The sequence below is a fragment of the Hyposmocoma kahamanoa genome, unplaced genomic scaffold, assembly GCF_003589595.1.
Source record: "Hyposmocoma kahamanoa isolate Upper Pololo Valley unplaced genomic scaffold, ASM358959v1 92, whole genome shotgun sequence".
Taxonomy (NCBI): domain Eukaryota; kingdom Metazoa; phylum Arthropoda; class Insecta; order Lepidoptera; family Cosmopterigidae; genus Hyposmocoma; species Hyposmocoma kahamanoa.
In genome coordinates, this window is record NW_020654748.1 from 16,871,594 (window position 1) to 16,894,065 (window position 22,472).

The window sequence follows — 22,472 nt, forward strand, 5'->3', positions numbered from 1 at the left end:
TAAATACAGGGTCTCCCCCTTAAATGGTCTTACCATCAGGTGAGCACAGGCGTCTACCGCGTTACCCTCTAGGCGATAGCTGAAAATCAGTGCGTTGCTTTTGGGTAACACCCGCACTAAGCTATGGCCTGTTTGGCTTGCTGCAACACTCACAACTTACTTTTAAATAATATGTTGTTTATTATATATATTTATGTGATTTTATACCTTTTTGTTATTTTGTATGTTTTGTTTTGCGTTTTCTTGTCTTCTTTTTTTTCGTTACTTGTGTATGAAACACATATTATTGTATGTGCTTGTGGAAAGTCAATAAACGTATTCTATCTATCTATCTATCTACCTTTATTTCGACGATCGTCAACCGCCGCTAACCCCTCTTACGTAGTCGTTAGTAAAGCTCCTTGTGAAAGAGTTTATCTAGGGTAGTACTGGCACCTTACCTATTTCTGCCGCCAAGCAGTAATGTCAGCATTACTGTGTTCCGGTTTGGAAAGGTAAGGGTGCTGGTGAAATTTCAGGCACTTGGGACTTGTCAACTTATGTCTCAAGGTGACGGGTGCAGTAGCAGTGCCCCTCAGATCTTTGCGATTTAAAGCTCTGAGTTGCACTACAACTGTTATGGATAGGCATGTGGCTTACCATCAGGCGCATGACTTGTTCATCCCGTCACTTAATATTATAAAAAAAGAATTCCTCTTCTGAGGACCATTGTCTAGAAATGGATCAAAGCCCATTTATTATCAATTGCAATTTCTGAACTGTTCTTCTAAAACGTACTCACTGAATGGTCATTTATATTGAATTGTGTATTGTAGATTTGACGACGGTGGAAACATTCGAAGAAATCTGGACAGACATAAGTCCGGCACGCGAGAGTGGCATCAAGCAGCATTTGCCTGGCATCCGTGCGGAGATCGAATTGGCTCTCAGTTCTAGTAGTTGGACTAAGAAAATACAGGTAACAATACACGTACTACAGAATAAATAATATAATAATGTATTTTATAATTGTACAATTTCCTTTTTTCTGATGTATCTTTTGTTATTAGAGATCGAACAGGCATAGTGTATTTACATTATATTCAAGTAATACGCATTGAGAGATAATACCACCCCTTGAAATCCCAGAATGATTAAAAAAAAACTTAATAAAGAATTTAAAATAGTTATATGTTTACTTATACTCTAGCCAAATTTGATGTAGTGAACCAATGACGGCATGGGAAAAGAACATTTTTTTTTCAATCTCATTATTTAGGCATACTCTGTCCACTGTGTCTAATGTGAATTTAAATAGGTAAGTAGGCAATTAGATTATGTAGAAATAATACTTACCTAGCCAATTATTATAAAGTTTACAAAGTACTTATTGATACGAATAATTTTTGGATAAAATAAGTAGGATTTTATTACTATTTTAATAGTAGGTAATGGTAAATGAAAACAAACAAAATTGTAAGATTTAATTTTATATTAATTTACTAAATCGACCCCTCCGACGTAAAGTATCGTATGTCGAAATTGCCAAGTTTACAGAGGAGCCTTTTAAATATTCTGAATTCACTGAAATAAGCACAACACGTGACTTTAGCATTTCTCAGTTTTATTCGACAAAGCTCGCTACTCACATAGAGTATTATAAAATCCTAGATATCGGTTAGAGGATGTATTAGATGATCACTCTATTTGAGTAACGAGCTTTGCCGAATAAAACTGAGAACTTTAAAACGCTTCCCTGTAAACTTGGCAATTTCGACATACGATACTTTACGTAGGAGGGGTCGAAATATCTCATCCAGAATCTATTTCTGATTTATGTTATTTTTAAGTGATTAGAATTTGTTGATTTGTTGTCAATCATTCTACATACATTTAGAGCATACAACGATTACAAAACTTTTCTACTTTACCTACACTACGTACGTAGGAAAGTAATTGCTAGTTGCTTTAAATATAGGCCAAAATGCCATATAATTTCAGAGGGAGGTATTAACCCTTCTACGTGTGTTTCATCCCTGAAGTTTAGATGAATGTAGTCTAATAATAATCTTTGTTTATTATGCAATTTGGTAAAGAAAATAAAGCTGTAAATTAGAATCTTATGTAATACTAATAACAATCGACAAGTTTCAAAGGACACTTGATGTTTTCAGGCGGCAAATGCAATAAAGACGATATGCAAAGAATTGTCGTCAGGACTGGGCGACCAGAGAGAGCCTTTCTTAAGGGCATTGCTTGCTGCCGTGCACGGGAAGACATTTGACGGCAAACAATACGTTATCGAAGCGCTGGCGGAGATGTGCGCGTGAGTTTAACGAATTTTGCTACTGAAGTGTTTTTGTTCAATGAATTTAGTTAATTTCTCGTAGGGTTTTTAGAATTATCACATTGAAACTACCCAAGTGAGTCTCCTTTTCCCAGTGATCACTTCTTACCTTTCCGAGGCGTGACAGCGTATGTACGCCTAGTTCTCTACCATAACTATACAGTTACCATGCCACGCAGAGGTCTCAGGTTCGATTTCCGGGCCGCGTGAAATATTTGTAAGGCCTACATTTATTTATCTCGTGGGTTTGGGTGTAATTTGTGGTTGTCTGTGTGTGTCCATGGCACCCGAGACACAGCTTTTCCTACTGCGAGGCTAAAAAAAAAGTTCTGCATTCGACAAAACTTATTTCAATGATGCACCTGAATTCTGTAATGAATAACTTCATGATGTCACATTATTGATAACCCTATACTCTGACATGTAGGCATTGACATGCTGAACAGACGGGGGTTAAACTTGTCTAGTTATACATGTCTGTACCATTGCCGCCATTATTTTTTACAGAGTAAAAGATGGCGAACCACCTATTAATCCCAGCTTAGCTTCAGACTGTCTTGACGCTCTTCTAGTAGAGAGTCGCAAGCAAGAGATGGGCTACAAAAAACATGCTATTACAGCACTCGGACAGGCCCTCGCTGCTACAAACTGTGACCGATTCCAGCAGGTGTATGACATCGTCAAAGCGGTGTTGTCTAAGGTTAGTTTTATTACCTAATTGAATTACGCCTTATTCTAAAGCTTCTATCATCCTATTTAAGAGTCAGGCTTTTGTCGGTGTAGCCTCCTCTACTGCTCACTGTTCAACGTTCTTCTTTATTTGTTCACTTTACGCCATGCTTGGTTTTCATCTTTCTTTTTACTTCTATTTTCCCCTCGATTATAACTCTCACAGATTCGTTACTACGTAACAGATATCCAAACTTTTCTCATCTGTTCTCAATTGTCTTTTAAGGGAGAGAGAGCTCTAAAGAGATTTACCGTATTCGAGAAAGCTTTACCGGCAGTAAACTTGCGCAAACCATGAACGCGTTTGTATATGTTATCGGCAATGTATGTAAGCCGCTATTCTAAAGAATGCCTAGAACAGTTACGCAATGTATGAAATTTGTTAAATGTAGATGCACAGAGAAAAGTGATAATTGGAAGTGCATGTGTAGGAAATAAAGCTATTTTTCCGGATTTAAATCGCGTATATTTGTTTTTTCAAACAAACTAACGTTTCGGGCCCTTTACAGGTTCTATGGTCACGGTTGACTAGTAAAAAAGTAAAAATAGTTTTATTTCCTATGTGTAACAATCGCGAAAACCTAAGAACTCGATAAGTGCATGTGCGTTAAGAAGAATATTTATTAAGAACACGGCCAAGTGTCACAACAGTTCATCTTGCAAGAATAAGTAGCTAATTAGAAGAATTGGTAATTAAATTACAAATGATATTTGTTTAAGAAAATCCCTATTTTTTTCGAACAAAATATTATATTCTAGTTGCGACAAACACTGATACACTAAATAATATAACGTGCACCATATACGTGTTTGTGTAAGAAAACACGTTGCCTCCCATAAATCATTTGCGCGTGGCACAGTTTTCCCTTAAAAATCACGTAACTTAAACTGTATAACATTCAAAAAGACTCGGTTTGGGTATGGCTCCGGCTGAGAAGGAAGTCCAAGACCACCTGCATAGGAACCAACTGCTTACTCATTTAGGATATTACTGCTTCGAATACGTAACCGTCGACTCACTATTTCATTTAACTATTTGATACTGTAATTCCTGTGATTAAAAAATATTGGTTTCTGTTCGGTCTTTAGCCTCAAATCCACGTTTATTTTTCAGGACGAATTGTCCGTTAACAAAGATTCCGATGAAGAAGACAATGAAGGCGCCCGGCTGAGGAGAGAACAATTGACGTCACTAAAAGAAGCTGCATACGAGTTATTAGGCAAAGCGTGGCCTAAAGATCCTATTACGCAAGGTAATTTTTTTTTCTTACTATACCTATTAACGAAGTTCGGGGATTATGAAAAAAATTTGAGCGATTTGTTATTTTTAAGGTAAACAAACTGTGTTTTAGGGAAGTATTGGTGTCGATTCGTGTCAACATAAACCGAAATTAGAGTTAGGGCGCGTTCCCATTATGTCGTAACATTTTATTTATCGTTGGACGACTGTCGTGTCTAGTCTGTTCCCATATAACGACTATCTGTCGGGATTGTGCCGTGGGGGTTTATTTTGACGTTGAACGACTGTCGTGTTTAGCTGACGACAATTTATCGGTTGACAGCAGCCGCCTTGTCCTATGCACGACAGAATAGTTCGAAACTGCGATTATCTGTCGTAACATTTTTATAGCTCTTCCCATTGTCACGGCAGTCTGTCGTCGTAATGTCAAAAAAGTCGTGAACGAGAGTTAGTCATATTGTTCTATGTGTGAACAACTACATTTAAATATACAAGCCACGACATTTTCATACAATCAATACGTCACGACATAATGGGAATGTACTCGAAGTCTGTCTGACACTTTCGTCAACAGCAAATACAAATTTCTGTTCTTATGTTAATGACGTCGGGAGAGACATGCACATATTTAAATTTGTTTGCTTTTGCACGAAGCGATAGATTTTGCACATCACACTAACATTTGAAAGCTTGGTATAGACTTCTTAAAAAAATGATAATCATCGCTACCGAGACAGATTGATGCTTTCCACTTGATTATACCCAGGCAGTCACTGCAAAGTTGTACTTCATTTATCTGTAGAATAATTCTGAAGCGTGTTGGTGATATCATAAAATCGACATCATATTATAGAACATAACAATGTTAACAAGTGAATAATGGACACGGAGCCGACGCGTACTGGCAAGTGTCGTCTAACCGTTTGGTGGCGTGACCCAGGCACATCGAGTATATAACCAGAAATAGAGGCAAAATGTAATTTAATTTGTTTGAAAACTATTCTGCCATATCATTACTGTGACAACTGCGCTCCGATTGGCTAGTCCGAGTTCGAAACAATTGATGGGTGTCGTCAATTGTTTCACTTCAAATCGACCAGTTAACTTGAGCTTTGCTATAATGGACGAAAATTGCAAAATTACATATATAATATTTAATTACCGATGAAATTTGATTCCGTTTGTTTTGTAATTAGATGTTTTGCTGTTTTTCCCACACCACCGAATAGAACAGCACGGCATTGTTAGTGACATTATCTTTATTACAATAAATACAGAATATTTTTTGGAATATACGGAGACGTACACACAGGTCAGTAGTTGGCCTGTCTTATATTTCAGTGCAAACGAGAGTTGATATTTATAAGTTACCAGGAATGTATGGTCCTAATTTCGTCTCTGTTTCTGGTTATATACTCGATGCCCAGGTATTTTTAATGATCAACTTTCTGTTTACTGTGACTGAGTTTAACACATAAAATTTTACTTACAGAGAAATACCAAGATGTATTCTTCGAGCATTGTGTGCGATCTTTCCCTGTGAGCTCGCGATCGACTCAACTCGCGATTTTAGCATCCATTGCGCGCGTTCTCGAGAGACTGTCTGTATTGAGTGCCGAAGGAGAACCGATGGAAATGGACAACTTGGCGGTTACTGGCAGAGATAAAGCCTTAACCACCGTCATTGGACACGTTGCAAATATAATTGATTATACGCTTAGTAAGTGATGGTGATATGCAATAATGATAGTAGTACATTACTATTATATTAAAAACTTATGAAAATATGTTTTTTTTTCACAGAAAACAGCAATCAAGTAAGGCACAGAAGGGACGCACTTAATATTTTAGAAATAGTCATAAAGCATTTAAAAGGTAAAATTATTTTTTGTTTTTTGAATAAAATTTTCCGCGGTATAGTCAACAGCACATCAAGCTATTGTTTTGTTGTCAAGTTTCTCCCAAAGCCTGAGCACATCTTACTTAAATAACCATCACAATTGTTTTATAACTTTATTTAAATATTAAATTATTAAACACTGAAGTTATAGAAGTATTTGTTTTGAAAGTAATTGTATTAATTTTAAGAGGCCACGGCGAGTAAAGAGGGTTGTAAGATCTTAGGCGGGGAACTAAAAGGTGTCTAGTCAAGCTATTTGGTGCATAAAGAAAAAACGGGTTCAAGTTCTGTTTTCCAGCGCTTTTCCCCTGAGTCTTAATACTAGACACTTTTGTACGAATATCGCCTCCAGTGCAACGGAACAAGATTCGTCAATGTGTGGTTTGATTTGCTGCCGTCTGTACAAAAATGCAAATGAAAATGTGGTGGGGTTGATTTTGTTTAGAACTCGGTGTAGGCATAACCACCCATACTTATATATTTTGAGAGAAATATGGTATGGCCTACGGTCGGCAATGCATTTGCAATATTAAATATATGTCTATAGGTGGTGGGGAATTTCCATCAGGTGGATCATCTGTATATTAGAAAAAAGGAACTAATTGGACTATGCCGTGGGTTGATTCAGGCTTGTGAATAATTCAATGTCAATTTTCAGCTTTGAACAAAACAGACGAACTCGAGAAGTTACGTTTAATCTACCAGACGTACGCACCAGATCTGTCAAGAGATGCGTCTCATGAACTTAGAACAAAAGTGGATGCCATTAAAGTTTATTTTAAATAAGCTCAACATTGGCTTGCAATGTATTATTTATTTACTTGGTGTAATAAATACATTTGACTTTATGTGGGTGTTTTATTTCAAATTGTAGTAGATTATGTGTACTAATTACCTAATCATGATATAAATTTATAGAAAAGGGTTTTCGTGCAGTTTTGTAAATATAGCAGTGAGACGAATACATAACGCACTCAAGGACATACTCATAGCCCCATACTAGGAAAAGAAACCCTGTATCCCGAGTGCCATGGACACACATATAGACAACCACAAATTTTACCTAAATTCTCGAGTGAAATAAATGTACACCATACAACAATTTCTCCCGGCCCAGGAATCGAACCCGAGACCTCTGCGCGGCAGACCAGGATGACGAACGTTCGGCGACGAAGGTAGTTACATGTATTTGTACACTTGTCTTGTATACCGTGTATACTTAATTGTTAATGCATTACATATGTCGAGAGATGATTCCATTCCTCTATGAATGTTAGGCCCTCTTCCAAGGTGATATAACGATTTGATAATAACACAGTAAAATAGTGAGTGGTTCTAATCAGTTTTAACAATTACACAGATTAAATACACACTATGCTTTAGATTCAAAAAGATAAAAACGCGGAGATCCTAGTGACGACGTTACGTAGCGCCGAATGTGTCCAATCTCTTCCCTCGCCTCTCGCCACCCACATTCCGTCCCGACAACACAACGTTCCTAAATTATTGTCAGCCGCGTAAGGCCATCTCTGATTTGGCAACTGCCTGACGTTTATAGAAGACTTCTGGGTTTAGACAGAAAAACACAAATAAAACAACAAACATTTATTATCACAATTGTATAATGCACCACATTAAATAAATCTATGGAATGGAAACATAATATATTATCATTTGAACGTAGATGATAAGCTTTATAAAAATATATCGTGGGAAATTATATAAACAATATAAAAATTCGTACACATAAAATGTTATGTAATTACAGTACAACTATTTTATTCGTACCCTTGTATGATAAAGCCACGTGTGATACGTTAAAAGTTATTTTATCACACAAAAGTGATAAAACGAATAGAAGTCCATAGTCATAAAATAACAGTAACAAATTATGTACATGTGAAATTTTAAATTTTTATAACTGTCCATTTAAGCATAAAAACTTATATAATATAATTTTGTTGTTAGAATCTTTAAACTATTCAAATGTGGCCTTTACTACATTAAAGGTGCGATATTTTTAGGTAATGTCCGGATTACCGAATGCATTCGAATACAAATATCCTTGTTTAGGAATTATTAGATTTATAATCGCTTCTTGCTTGTGGACCACCTATCTGGTTTTCCTCAGTGGACCACGAGCAATTATTTCTTCCCGCAGCTCACCTAGGAATTTTCCTTTTCTCGTGAGTCACCTTGTTGTTAAAAGTCCTTAACATTTCAACTGCAAAGAGATTCATATCTCTTGATGATGACCTAAATAAAAACAAGAAGATTCAGTGGCAACAATTTGACGCATTCGTGGTCGAGTGTCTTGTACGCCGATTTTCATCATGTCGATGTAGAAAAAATAACTTTTCTATGTTGTCTCAGGTTTCAGCGTATGTGGTGCCGTCGTTGTTTCCCTTTTTGCAAAACACAAACGCTTTAGTTGTCTAATATTTATTTATTAACATCTATAATAATTTGAATTCAGAACTACGTACTTTATTGTGTTTGTTTCGATTTCCATGTGAATAGTTCACATGGAAATCGAAACAAAATAGAGCTGTAAAAATTATTTAATAATAACAAAGCAATTTAACAAAACTATAAGCAATTTAACAAAAATATAACCGAAATGAAGAGCAGTAGCTACTCTTATGTATTTCTAAGTCGATTGATGAGTGCGTCTGCACTAAGTGAAAAGGGCAACTGATAGAAATCCGACGACAGCCCAAACACAAAGATTGCCGATATAAAGAAAATAGTTGTACTGTACATTATTATAAAACAAACACAATTTTAAAACTCTGATTTTCCTATTCTATACCTTACCTCAATAGGTAAGGTATAGAATTAGTCATTTCGTAAAATAGTCGTCTGTTGTGTCCAAAACTGCTGTATCAATTAGAATGATATTATAGTATTAGTTACATAATATTTTTTGAACTTCTAGTGCCCGAGCAGAACTAAACAGTTGCAATAACAGGTAAGTTTTCTTCATGACATTTAGTAACAGTATTTACTGTTATTGATTCTACGCTTCATATAATAATGTGCGCCAATTCAGTTTTGATAAGTTATAAACATGTTTCTTTAATAAGTTATTAAAATTAATCGTAAGATATATGCACATTATGTCTACGTTATCAACAATAGCTTTTGTACATTATTTAATCTTAACCGTTTATATACTTTATTGTGTGGCCATATGCAGAAAAGAATGATGTAATCGTACATACATTATACTCTTCTAAGAAAAATCTTTCGAACACAAATTACTTCAGAATATTCTATTTGATGTTTATGTATTAGAGCTATAAATAATTAATTTTGCACAATGTTTTCTGCTGTTTTTTTTAATAAATCTTTCATTTACTTTAAGAACCATCATAGAGATATTGTATTTAATATAGTATATAATACTTAAACAAAAAGCAAAATATTACATGGGCATTTCGTCAGTGTTTTGTAGAAAGGGCGAAAGTGCCATTTCGAAAAATGTTTCCAGGTATTACTTTTTCACGATTGTTTTAAAATATTTACGTCCTGTTTTAAATTCAATTTTAAAACTTAACTTAATTAAAACCTTTAAATTGAATTTAAACGGGACGTAAATTTAAAACAGTCGTTAAAACCTAAAACGTGCTCCCCTAATATTTTTTCGAAATGGCGCTTTCGACCTTTCTATAAAATAACGACGATTGTAGAAACATTAATTTATAACATTAATTTATCTCGCTTGTGGTATTAGATATGATAGTCTGTATTGTTAATAATTCTGTACTATTTCGTTATTACATGATTATGTAAACTATTAATTATTATTTTCAATAAAAAACAAAAGCATTAAATACGTAAAAACTAGCGCTTTAAAGCTACGTCTATGCACAATAGTTAAATATTAAAGTCAATTGCACGGCCGCTAGGAATATAAACAGTACACTAAATCAGTAAGCGAAATTACAGTATTTATAAATTCACTAAAGTCGCGAGGTCTTGTGAAAAAAAGCAGAAAATTCTCCACGGTCCCTGTCGTAAATTACAGGTAATTAGAAATAAAAATGCGTTTATTATGTGGAAACCAGTAAGAAGAGTGAAACTACGTTTATTTACACCATGTTTAATTATGTACGCTTTTTTGTACAAGAGTTAACATAATCTCTTCCTCGCATATTTTGATGTAATACGATAGAAAGCAGTGCCGTCCGGACGGTCAAAGCACTTATTAAATTTTTAAGAGATTGTCTTGGTTCCTCTATCTTTTATCTACACAAAAAAAAAAACTATTTTCCACGCTATTATACATCATCAAATAGACCTTTAGGTGGCATAGTCATTTTGTCTCTTCTACCCTCAAAATCTGTTCTGATCGAAGGTAGGGTGCTCTCACCAAATCGTTGGTCTAGGTCGTCCTCCAGCGTTTGGTTATAGGGTAATTCCGCCCGTTGGTAGCCGGCGGCGTTTGCGTGTGAACGCTCTGGGCTTGGGGTGACGTAGTAATCTGAGTCGACGTCGTTCAGGAGCCCGGTGCGGGCTGGAAAGTGATACACATGCACAATAACTGTAGGTAGGATGGTAATGGGGTGTTGTGAGTTTGTTGAAATACGATTTCTTTTTAATATAGACATAACAGGCCTTTTATTAGACGATTGACGATTAGACGCTTGGTATCTTTATTTTAAAATCCCATTTTTTTTAATTTAACGTCTATTTTGGCGTACAGCTTTAGAGATCGTGATAAAGTTCCATAATAATCACTTATCGTATTTCAACAAATAAAACAGAAGAATAGAAGGAATTAGTTATAGAAGTGCAAGAATGACATGAATTGTGCTACACAATAATATCATTATTATGTAAATTTTATGAAATGTAGATGTTTTTCATCGGAGTAAAAAGACAGGTGTTTAGTAAACCCGCCTCTATGGGCCAAGTTACTTTGCCGGAGAAAATCGTCAGGCATTTTGTGTTCTATTCTAAGCAAGTACATATGTAAATATTTTGTGTTAGTATATTTTATAATATTTTATGCCTTGATAAGTTTGGCAATGTTGTCAATGAAGTCAAGGCCTACCTAAACTTAAGTTGTACTTCAAAACGAACGACTTATGTTCTACCACTTTAAAACATTCGTGAAAATAATATGCCCATATACAAATCTTGGGATCCTCAAGGTATCAAAAATATCGCATTCTCAATAACAAAAGAACGAAATTGTACAAGTGACATTTTTGGGAAACTGTCAATACAGTATAAAAAAGTAACGCAGGTGTGGCACCAACCAAATAAGCCATCTGGCTGGTATCATTCACTTGAAGAGTCTACGAAAGTGTGACGTCGCAGTATATTGGGCGGAGATGGCTCAATGAAACAACTTGAAAATTATTATTGTACAGGAAATATCACGGAGAAAGTGCAATGGAATTGCAAGATTTAATTCCGCCTACCCTTTTCTATCGCCGGGGGACTAGACATAGGGCTTGGATATTCCAAGGATTCGCACGAAGCGTTGCGATTCCACATTTATGTGGCGAACGGCTGTAGAGAGTAGTTCCCTGGCTGCAGAATTACCCTCTTAACGTTATAAGTTAAAGAGTGAATAGGTTTATTTAGATGTGCATGCTCCATCGCCGACCTTATCGTCATTTACCATCAGGTGCGATGGAGGTCATATGAGAATTTATATGTTATGTAAAAAACAATAACTTTTTTACGATTAAATAGGAAACTAAAGCCTGATTTACATTTGTCTGACGTGTCGTGTCGTAACGCGCCAGAACGGTATCTGTTTCATACATTTAATATGGTTAGCTTTATATTAGTGTCACAATGTGACGTGACCTGTCTTATTCGCGGGTACAATTTTATACGCATTTTTTTATTTCTTTTATCAGTTTTCAAAAAATGTTACTTTTCGAATTTGTCACATCACTATTTATAAAAGTCCTAGAACACACGTTGTCAGTTATAATGTCCCGAATTTTGCCCCCTTATGTTTTAGTGCAAACCTCATAGACAGCCTGTACACAAATTATCGTATTACCTCCGTCGTCTCTCTGCGCGCGGTAGTTGGAGTATCGCTCGCTGTAGTCGCGCCGCCGCATCATACTCTCTTCGGCGCGTTGACGTTTTCGTTTCTCTGCGTAACGGCAAACAAATTGTTTTAAACATATACAGAACACACTGAAAGTTGGCAAAATCATAAGATTTTTATTGACAGAAGTTCAACTAGAATCATATCACACAGATCAACTAGGTTTTTTGTTTATTTTTCATCTGTGTAGTGTATGCGATTTGACATACCTACACACTGTATGCGTGGGTACACCCAATCAGTATAACGAGTCGTTGGCGAGAGTAACATCTGACATAATCATTAGTACTCTTGAACAATAAATCAGTGCTAACATTTCGTTTTTTTACAATCTAATGGTAAATATTAAAAAAAAATAGTGTACCCTCCAGTATTTATTTATTTTAATCTTGTCTTGGTTGCCTGAATGAGATTGCTACTTGGGAATGAGGCTTTCCGTATTGTCTTTGAAAATTTCTCTATTTATTTTTGGGTGTATTAGATTATATATTTGTTATATTGCATTGTATTTTTATAAATTAACTGTTAAGGAAATTATAGTAAGTTATACTTCAGTTTTTTTAAAAGCTAATTGTTCTATTCTAACCTATTTGCTACGGAATGGAAGGAGACTGTCATTATAGTTGTTTAAAAAAGGCTGTAAGAAAAAGGTGCAATAATATTTTGGGAAATTAAATTAGACCCCTAAAGTCAGAAATAAAAAGAAATACAAGGCTACACAAAATGTAAAGCAATTACAAAACACGAAATACATTTCAGGATAATTTGTTCCAATATCTAAGAAAATATATCGAACTTTCATTATGCTAAAGCATTATTGCACCTTTTTGTTACGTGGGAAGAATTGTCTTCATACTGCTTTATACTACATATTATGTATTCTATGGGAAATACCTCGTTTGATAATCTCCCTTCCTTCATCCACCAAATCGGTGGTCAATTCGTCGTCGCCAACGAACTGCTGGAAGCCGCATAGCGAAAGGAGCCGGCTGCCTAATGATAGATACGTGGCCACGCACAGAAACACCACCAGCATTGGGAAGTATATGTTGAATCCTTCCGCTATTATGCCCAAGACGTCCATGTGGCCCATCACCTTTAGAAATAATGTGCTTTGAAATTGTGACGTAAGAACACAAAAACAGGACTCTACTATGGCGAACTCCAAAGGATAATTATTATATTAGTAATATCCAATAAAGCAAATTACTGAAATAGAGAAGTTCTACTTTTGGGAACTAAATTAGAAAGTATTATTTGGCGCTTAACAATAACGACTAAATATTGTGGGGTATGTTTTCAAGCTCCTTAAACTCCAATAAAGTGTATTGTCGTATCGTATATGAACCTTAACCTCAACCTACGGTGGGAGAAAACTCTGCCTGCTGCGCTTGGTCGAGTGCAAGCAGCGGCGGTCAACGTCTCAGGCTTACGCAAGCTAAGTCTTCAGCCTCGCTGTCTTTTTGAAAAACGGCATATTAAATATTCACCCCAATTAAGATTAAGGATCCATTTGGCAGAACCGGTGTAATTTGTTTTTCGGCAGCGATTTTGAATCTACCATCTTGTTTTTTTGATACAGGCTATCTACCCCCATACGACATTCTTTTAAGCAACCCTTACCTATACCATGGATTAATAACACAAGGAGTGCTAATCGCGATACAAGACAACGTAGTCTAAGAACTAAGACTTTGAAATTTGTATGACACATTTGGTTTATTTAAATTTAGTATATTTTTTATTCAGTAGAAATAGGCCAAGCTTTATCTAGTAAAATGGCATAGGCATCTCCTCCAAGCTTCCCAGGTGTTTCAGGCCATTGATAACCATTTTAAATTATCCAGGTCAGTCAGGTTATTTCGAATTTTCCTCCATTCTTTGGAATGCATCCGCCTGTTTTCCAGGTATAAGTATCTTTTTTCCACCATATTGGGTGAGGATCTATATATTTATCAGAGTCAGTGAGACGATAGGATGCAACGGTGGTTTCCGCAACTCGATGTCGTAGCGCCTATTATGCGTGTGGCAGTGAGAATTTATAGTTTTATAAATATAGGAATGTATTTGTAATGGTGAAATAGGAGTTTTAGTATTTTTTCCTTTCAAGCAATGACATGTCTAGCAATGGAAGTCCAACGGCTGAAATGATGAAGTAATAATATATCAAGACAGCAGAAAACCATAAATCATTGTGGAGTACCTGAGTATAGTGTGTCTCCATAACATGTTCCTTGATAACATGCGAGTCCATATGTATCAAACTCAAAAAGTTTAGACACATAGCGGGCGTGAGCCTGGACACCATCATACCGGAGAAAATGAGACTGTACTCATTTGTTTGATGGTGAGGCGCAAGGTAGTATAGATTAAGTAGTCTGATTTTTAAGACTGTTGAGTATGCGCAGTAGAACATATATACGATTATAAGGGTTGATATGGTCTGAAAAAATAAATAAATTATAATGTTTAAAACATCTTTAGATACGATTTGTATATACTATGTATATTAAAAAAATACATCTCAGTCAATTCCACGTAGAGTAGAAGAACGCCCCTTTTTTTAAAGAGATTAAAAATATTTATCCCCATAGGATTTTTTTATGATACCTAGTGACGGCACGAACAAGCCGTGGGCCTGGTGGTAAGCGACACGCCTGTCCATAACAGTTGTAGTACCACTCAGAGCTTTAAATCAGTATCTCGCTCTTTATGTCGCTCTCGCGCAAGTCGCGCCCTATTGTGCTAGCCCTACTGCAATGTTTGTATGCCTAATGTATGGCCAGATACAGTGAAACTGTACTTTGTTACATGTCAACTTCTATACAACCAGTGCTAGTAAAATTTTATTTCTCAAAAATTCATTCACTTAAACGAGAAACGTAAATGTAAGTAAGTAGCGTTATGTAAGCAATAAACATATTACGCCGCATGATAGGCGCCAAATGCGTAAAATCTAAGAAATTCAAATATGTAAATTTCTCTAAGAGGTGGATAGATAATATACTGAGAGAGAGTATTATGCTTTCGCAACATAACATACTATGTTCGCGAACATAATACTTACTTTCTAGGTAAACAATTAGATTACTGATTGAATATTGATCTAAAAAGCAATTATGTTATTTGTTGTATTATAAGAGATACGCGTACATACTTAAATAGGTAAAGCTTTTACCACAATAGCAGCATAGTTATAACTCTCTCCAGCGGCAATGACGATCATAGCAAAAAAGGAGAGCACTGGTTTCTTGCTGAAGAATGTCATCTCGGACCACACCACCATAATGGACAAAATTCCCGTGACTACAGCCAGTGCTTTCAGGAAATACTGCTTCATGAAACACTCCCAGTACCATTCTGTAATAAGGACAACGGGTGAAGAAAGTTTCATATCCAAGAATGTTCCCATCAAGATTTCCTAAGGCTTAATTTACATCGCCGCGGAACGGAATGGAAGCGAGGTTTTGTAACCGTAGCATTATGAACAATATGTCAATTGTGTAATGTACAAACTAGATACGAGCCAAAAAACGGTCGCGTGTCGTCCGGAGAATTCTCGCGCAGTGTCTACCATTATGTTACGTACAATTTCGTTACAAAAATACGCTTCCATTCCTTTCCGAGGAACTGTAAATTTCTAGAATACATTTCTTTTTGAAGAATAGTGACCTTACTAAATTTAAAAAATATTGCAAAGCTACTGTTAATTTCATTTTTTTATGATACCAATTGAAAGTAAAAGCATAATGGCGTCTTACCAACAATAGGAGGGTACAATATCCTCTGTAACCTTGGTCTTGGAGTATGGAAGGTGTGCTGGAAGCGTCTGTCGGGCGAACGCAGGTTCGATGCAATATCCTCGAGGTGAAATATTCGCTCCAGCATTAGGCCCCATTGCGTTTCTGTTCTTTGTAGCACGTGAAGGGCTTTAATTGTCTGTGTAGTAAGAAAGCTGGTTGATTGTTTAATTATTTCAAACGATTTGGCTTCTTCATAATTTCTGAGTTGGCACTTAATATGAATGTTGTTGTAAAGATTAGGTTTGTTTGAAAGTTATCTACAATAGTGCATTTATTATTTTTATGTGTTTCATTATATTTAATTTATTATTTATTTTAATCAGAATTTTTGTTCAACTAAAATATTCGAAAAGTTAATAACATTTTTCGTTCTGATTGTTGTTCTATATTTGTATCAATAATAATAACAATCTAGTGGAGTATTTTCACTAAAAATAGATGAATATGATTGTAGTAAAAATATCATTTTTTTCAATAAAAATAAATATTGATTTTTCAATTAGTGAGAGTGAGAGATGTTAGAAAGTCTTTCATGAATAAAAAATTAGAGCTTTACCTTTTTATGTAAATTTACAAGAGACTTCATGGAGGGTGAGGTTGGCCTTTCTGGTGGTGCACGGGAGTTCAATCGGTCTCGCAACTGCACAGGCAATTTCTGCACTATCGTCTCTACGTGCCGATGAAGCGAATGGCCAGGGCCTACGGCAGCTGTCACTGCATTTAGACTCTGTGGACACAATTACAAAAAAACTAAATAACAATGAAATAATGTCAACATAACGAGTGGCCCATAGCCCTTTAACAACGCTAATAATGGAGCTATAAAAGAATCAAATTATACTAGTAATTATACATCAAAGTGAAGGGAGGAGCTATGTTTAGGGTTAAGGTAAGATACATTCATTGTTGGTGAACGACTGTTTGTTCATACAAAAAACCCGATTAACATGAAATGGCAGCAATCAATAGCATTATTATTTAGAGATGACTCTTCAATGCAAAATCCTATTGGTGGCTGGAATACATCTCTTTAGCTGTTCAAGGTTCCGTCACCACTCACTGTCACACTTGTTGACACGTTCTGCATTTCGCTTCGGCAATTCGAGCCAATGCAAAACGCACGTCTTTTTCGCTCTTACAACATGAAGCTTTAAAATAAGTGTGGTGTCAACCTATAATAAAACTTACTTACTTCCAAAATATCATCAACAGTTTCTTCAGCTTCACATTTGTCAGTGCTCAACTTCGCAATTTTGAAGTAACTATAAGTCAAAGTATAATTCTTCTTTGAATTATTCCAATTGTTCCTTGGTACCTCGACCAATGCATATCCAAGTAGTAGAATCAGTAGGAAAAGACCCCACGTATTAGATGCTGAGGAAGCAATAGCTTTTATTTGCGAACTGTCAAAGGGTATTCCAGGTTTCAAAGCAAGGTATATGAGCAGTATGCCACATATTAACAAGTATGAACCGTAGTAAATTGCATTGTCAACAAGAGCAGATTTGAGTTTGCCTTTGACAGTGAAGTCTCCTGCTTTGCTGTATGATTGCATCATGGGCATTATGAGCCTGGAAAACGGAAATGTATGTTGAGTATTGAATTTGTATTGCATTAATGTTGGCACTAGAATTACTTATAGTATCTACATATTTTTATATGATTCCAAGTATTTCTTTGCAATTCTATCTTGTCAATCATAGGCCTCTTCAGAATAGACATTTTTGCCATTAGGTAAAGGTAAGCAATTGCTGTACATCACTAATACACATCTCAGATAGATGCTGTAGCTGTTTCTTAGATTTACTTTTTGCTGTAACCTGTGATCTCGAAACAATTTGTCACATTCATAATAACTATAAATCAAAATAGCAAACAACAAAGTATTTAAGTCCTAGACTTAAACGTACGTATTTCAAGGTGACTGATAAGAAATTAATGAAGTGTAGTTCCACTGATTAAATGAAATGAAACTCTTTAAAGAAATGTTGTTGAATAAAGTATGAAAGAAGCAATTTTGATGTATATGTATGAAATAAAGAAATTATTATTATTATTGTGACTTATTGATACAAAGTAGACAATACAAAATAGGTTAGATATAGATGGAGTGGGGTTCGCTGTTTAAACTGGATAAACTATAGATTTATCTAATCTTGTTGATAAAAGTAATGATAGGGAAACCAAATTTGAAATGAATCTGTATACACATATTTATGGCACGTAATTTGTTTATTTAGGAGTTATTGACGCTAGGTATATTCTTATTGCGTGTAATTAGGGCACCTTGTAAATAAGGGAAAATTTTAGTTAAGGATAGTCATCCTTTCACAAGTTTAGTCAATCTTTCACAATAATATTAATGTAGTATTTTTAATTTGTTACATTTCTTTATACTGACATAAAAAATGGTATACAGTATGTATTTAATAAAATATTGGACCACTTAATTTTTTTAATGATAATGTTTGTATATTATAACAATAAACAGTAAGCGCCCAGTTACACAAGGAGAAAAATTTCGCGCGGCCGCCTGCGACCACGCCTTCGTGTACATTAATGGCGAATCTGAAATCTATTTACTAGGCAACAACATTTAAATTCCTCTGAATAATACAACCGCGCGAGCCGCCGCGTAGACCTAATTCAAGCCAAACTCGCCCGCGTGCCCAGGACGCTCATTTAAGTTAAAACCTAAAAGCTAAAAAAATAGAGCGTATTTTGCCATGACAGTTAGACGCACGCGGTTGCTGCGCGGATTCCGCTCGGCGATCGCGCGGGTTGAGCGCGGTGAAATTAATGTCGAATAAATACACCTTTAGATTGTTACTAAAGTTAGGTTACTGCTACTTATAGATACTTAGAATAGTGTGGAAGGTTCTTTACTATTGCAAATGTTTAGTCAGCTATGGAACATGTCATGTGGCATCTAAAGTCTCCTGGGCCAAGTATAATAAATTAATATAGAATAAAAAAAGGAAAAGAAATATTCTTAATTATGATAAGGTTATTTATACAATAATTTTTCTTAAAAAAATTATAAAGGTTAAAAATAATCAGTCAGTTAAAAAAACTCTATTCAACAATTAAAAGTTTAGTGATTAATAAATTCATTATTCTTTGGGTTTTTATTAAGATTTAAATGTATTTGTTATGTTCTCTTATGCTAATTGCGTTTTCAGTAGCGTTTATTCCAACCTACTTCAAGTGTCAGCAGCAGATACTAACTGTTGATAGCTGCACAATATACTTTTAAAATAAGCTTACCACGTAAGACACTGTGAGGTCCAGTAAAGCACTCTCCATAGGTTCCTCAAAATCTCATCTGGTATGAAAACAGCAGGTTGCTGGCATTTTGGACCTAGCGGTGTGAGTGGTGTAGAGTCATTAGCTGTCGCTGACAGGGTTGCATTTTGACATTGGCGATATACCGTCTGCAAACAAAGAACAAATTATACATTTCAAAGTATTTTTATATTCGCTATATGCTTTTGAAATTAATAAATAACATGTACTTTATATTAATTTTCTTGTCCTTTACAATTTGACTTATCTATAGAACAAAGACCTAGGTGCAAGTTTACTTATTCACAGGACATTGTACATTTCGTTAGTTGTTCGATTTTATATTTCCGAAACATGTATCGATTAGTCTTATTTTGAATAAAGAGATTATGTATTTATCCTATTTTTGCTGTATAATCACATTGGACTTTGTTCTTTGGATGAGTTAAATTACTTTCCCTATAGCAATAAATGAAACAGTGTGTGTAAATTATAGACATTTTATGATATAAAATACAACATTCAACCCTTGACATTTAAATGTGCATTTTGAAAAGTATTACCACTGCTAAATAGAATCATTTCGTATTAACTCTAATATAGGTTCTAAGAACCCACTTGGCGACAAATCAGAGAAGAGGTTTTAGGTTTACTTCTTTTGTTTACATAAAATATGGTGATAGTTTTATTTCATTCTCTTTTATGGTGTTTCCTGGGCAAAAAAATATTAGGTACTATGAGATACTTTGGTCTTAAATGTTTATTATTAATGTAGTTATATGTCATATTATTAATTGTCGACATTGGATGTTTCACATATGATCTCCGGGAGGACTATTTTGGGAAATTAACTTTTCCAAACTGGTTCTAATTTGGGTATTCTAGGTAGTGTCCCATAGTGTATTCTGTTGTTCTGATACTCATAGCACAGGGAATTTCCTATGTAAAGATCTAAGAATTTTGGTGTGGTAGCACATTATTATAGTTTAGATTTTGTTTAAGGTTTGTGGGCGTCTCATCATTGGTTGATCTATTATTATCACTAGTAATTACAAAGCTGAGTAAAGGTCAATAGCATTAGAGACTTGGAGGATTCTCTTGGATTCCACTGTTTCGATCTCCTATGCTAGAGTATATTAAAAAATATTCAAATTCAATTCAAATTCTTTATGCATATCATGTTATACAGTTAACAGCATGTTATGCCACACACTTTTCTTCGATTGTGGCCTCCAGAGCAACGTAACAAGATCCGATAATGTGTAGCTTGATATGCTGCCACTTGTAGTTGTTAAAATATTGTTATGAACCAACATTTTAACCAGCCCAGAAAGGGCGCTGCAATCTTAAAAATTAAATTTACTTATTTACATCTGGTAGAGGTTTGTGCCTTCCCACCATTGGGTACTGTGTTTTTTATGACATCCTATGATGGGATAAACAAATCATATGCCTGGTGGTAAGCAACAAGCCTGTTAATTTAAATGGCAAAAAATCAAGGGGCACTGCCACTGCACCCATCACCCTGACAAATAAGTTGGCAAGTCCATTGTGCCTGTAATTTTACAAGCACCCTTACCCGTCAAAACCAGAATGCAGTTATATTAATAATGCACACACTCAACATAGCCCCGCACTAGGGAAACCCTGTGTCGCAGGTGCCATGGACACACACATAGACAACCACAAACTACATCCAAACTTACGAGAGAAATAAATATAGGCCATACAAATATTTCTCCCGGCCCGGGAATCGAACCTGGGACCTCTGCTTGTGTGCACCTCATGGCAACACATATTATATACATCACGGGAACAATTGTTATTACTATTGAACAATCATATTGATCATCAAGTTTGCAATTTACCGATTCATTTAGCACTGTAAAAATTTAAAGTGAATATGACTCACCGAAGTTACATCCAAAGGCAGGACAAACATAATAACAAATGAGAAATACCATGCTGTTAGCACAGACACAGTCACTATTATGTGGTTCCTGTAGCAATCTCCATAACGGTATAGCAATGTCGCCGCCAAGACGAACGCTGATATGATCTCAATAACAAATAATGTGAGAGCCATCCTGTGTCCCTCAATTTGTATTCACCAATTAAGTTTTAGCGGGTTTACTGGTAGTTTTCTGCCTTTCTCTCCACACTCGCGAAGCTTCGTGCTGCAACTGTTCGAAACGCAACTGCGTCGTATTCTTCAAAGGCAATAGTCTCGGACGCTCAATCTCGTACTCCGATGGGCATTCTTCGTAGAACAACACTCCAGTGTCAGGCAAGATAGGATCGAAGTCGAGTTTCTTGTTATCCAACGACTCCGCCGCCTCAGACATTTTATATAAAATTCAACAGTCGCATTAACATTTTTATGTTTTTTGTAACGAAAGCGAAATCTTTATCACGACACTAAACAAACTATAACGAAAATTGTAACATTACGAGCAATATCGTCAATAAAATCAACTCGTCAGTCGTCAGTCCAATAGGGATGTTACGATACAAGTAAATACGAGTAAGTATCGATACTTTTGTTTCGATACCGAGTACTTTTAGTATCGAATCCCTACTTTCGATTTTTACTAGGTATTGGAAGAAAAATACTAGTATCGAATCGAAACGCGCACGCTTAAATACCTTAACCCCACTTCCCAGGAAAAGATCATCTTTTTTTCCAAATTATTTTTCTTTCCATTTTCACACTTATACAGCAAACAAACGCAAACCGCGAAGTACCAGGGTAAAAAAAAAATATGTCCATCTATGGTCCCTTTGGATCATTTTTGAATATATCTTAGCGAATGAGCGAAGTTCACAAAGAGAAATGGCGGGTGCTTATGTACTTTTGTGGGTTTTTGTATTTCAGTTATACAAATTAATGTTCAGTTTAGGTATTATTACAAAAAATTCGCAGTAATCGATTATCAAAATCTCGATTGAATAGCGGAATTGTCGATAGTATCGGTTTAGCTGTAACACTTAAAAATAAAGAAAAGAACGTTAATTTGTTTATTGTGCAGTGCCTGCTTGTTAAAAGTTTATTACGTTTTTTGTTATTCATGGAGCCGCCAAAATCTAAAGGTTGGACATATTTTATATCT

General features: G+C 35.5%; 2 protein-coding genes across 4 annotated transcripts in view; one reads left to right on the plus strand and one right to left on the minus strand.

Annotated features, from left to right (window-relative positions):
- LOC113236772 (proteasome-associated protein ECM29 homolog) overlaps positions 1-6,996 on the plus strand; it is a 54,562-nt gene extending 47,566 nt beyond the window's left edge. The window contains exons 31-37 of the mRNA XM_026472939.1: positions 816-958; positions 2,154-2,305; positions 2,834-3,026; positions 4,170-4,308; positions 5,788-6,015; positions 6,099-6,170; positions 6,854-6,996. Of these exons, the coding sequence (XP_026328724.1) occupies positions 816-958; positions 2,154-2,305; positions 2,834-3,026; positions 4,170-4,308; positions 5,788-6,015; positions 6,099-6,170; positions 6,854-6,981 (1,055 nt within the window). The 3' untranslated portion in view covers positions 6,982-6,996. The remainder of the gene's footprint in view (positions 1-815; positions 959-2,153; positions 2,306-2,833; positions 3,027-4,169; positions 4,309-5,787; positions 6,016-6,098; positions 6,171-6,853) is intronic.
- An 858-nt stretch (positions 6,997-7,854) lies between these two features.
- On the minus strand, positions 7,855-21,679 carry LOC113236729 (LMBR1 domain-containing protein 2 homolog). Of its 3 annotated transcripts, none has more exons than XM_026472892.1 (11): positions 21,275-21,679; positions 19,345-19,511; positions 17,270-17,648; positions 16,634-16,804; positions 16,036-16,213; positions 15,453-15,634; positions 14,478-14,717; positions 13,169-13,370; positions 12,224-12,319; positions 10,499-10,681; positions 7,855-8,600 (listed from the first exon to the last, which is right to left on the minus strand). In XM_026472892.1, exons 1-11 carry the CDS (start codon positions 21,446-21,448, stop codon positions 8,572-8,574), a joined length of 2,001 nt encoding a protein of 666 aa, XP_026328677.1. In that variant the 5' UTR covers positions 21,449-21,679; the 3' UTR covers positions 7,855-8,571. The 3 variants fall into 3 exon arrangements, with proteins under 3 accessions (XP_026328677.1, XP_026328674.1, XP_026328676.1); XM_026472889.1 differs by having other exon boundaries at positions 10,499-10,714; XM_026472891.1 differs by lacking the exon at positions 7,855-8,600 and having other exon boundaries at positions 9,837-10,714.
- Between the last annotated feature and the right edge of the window lie 793 nt (positions 21,680-22,472).

Excerpts from the sequence above, each read along its gene's own strand:
- LOC113236729 (XM_026472889.1), bottom strand. The coding sequence starts at position 21,448 with ATGGCTCTCACATTATTTGTTATTGAGATCATATCAGCGTTCGTCTTG. Across the intron at positions 14,718-15,452 it reads ATAACTATGCTGCTATTGTG|ACCATATCAACCCTTATAAT; the intron begins GTAAAAGCTTTA and ends TTATTTTTTCAG. Across the intron at positions 8,601-10,498 it reads AATGACTATGCCACCTAAAG|GGAAACAACGACGGCACCAC; the intron begins GTCTATTTGATG and ends TTTTGCAAAAAG.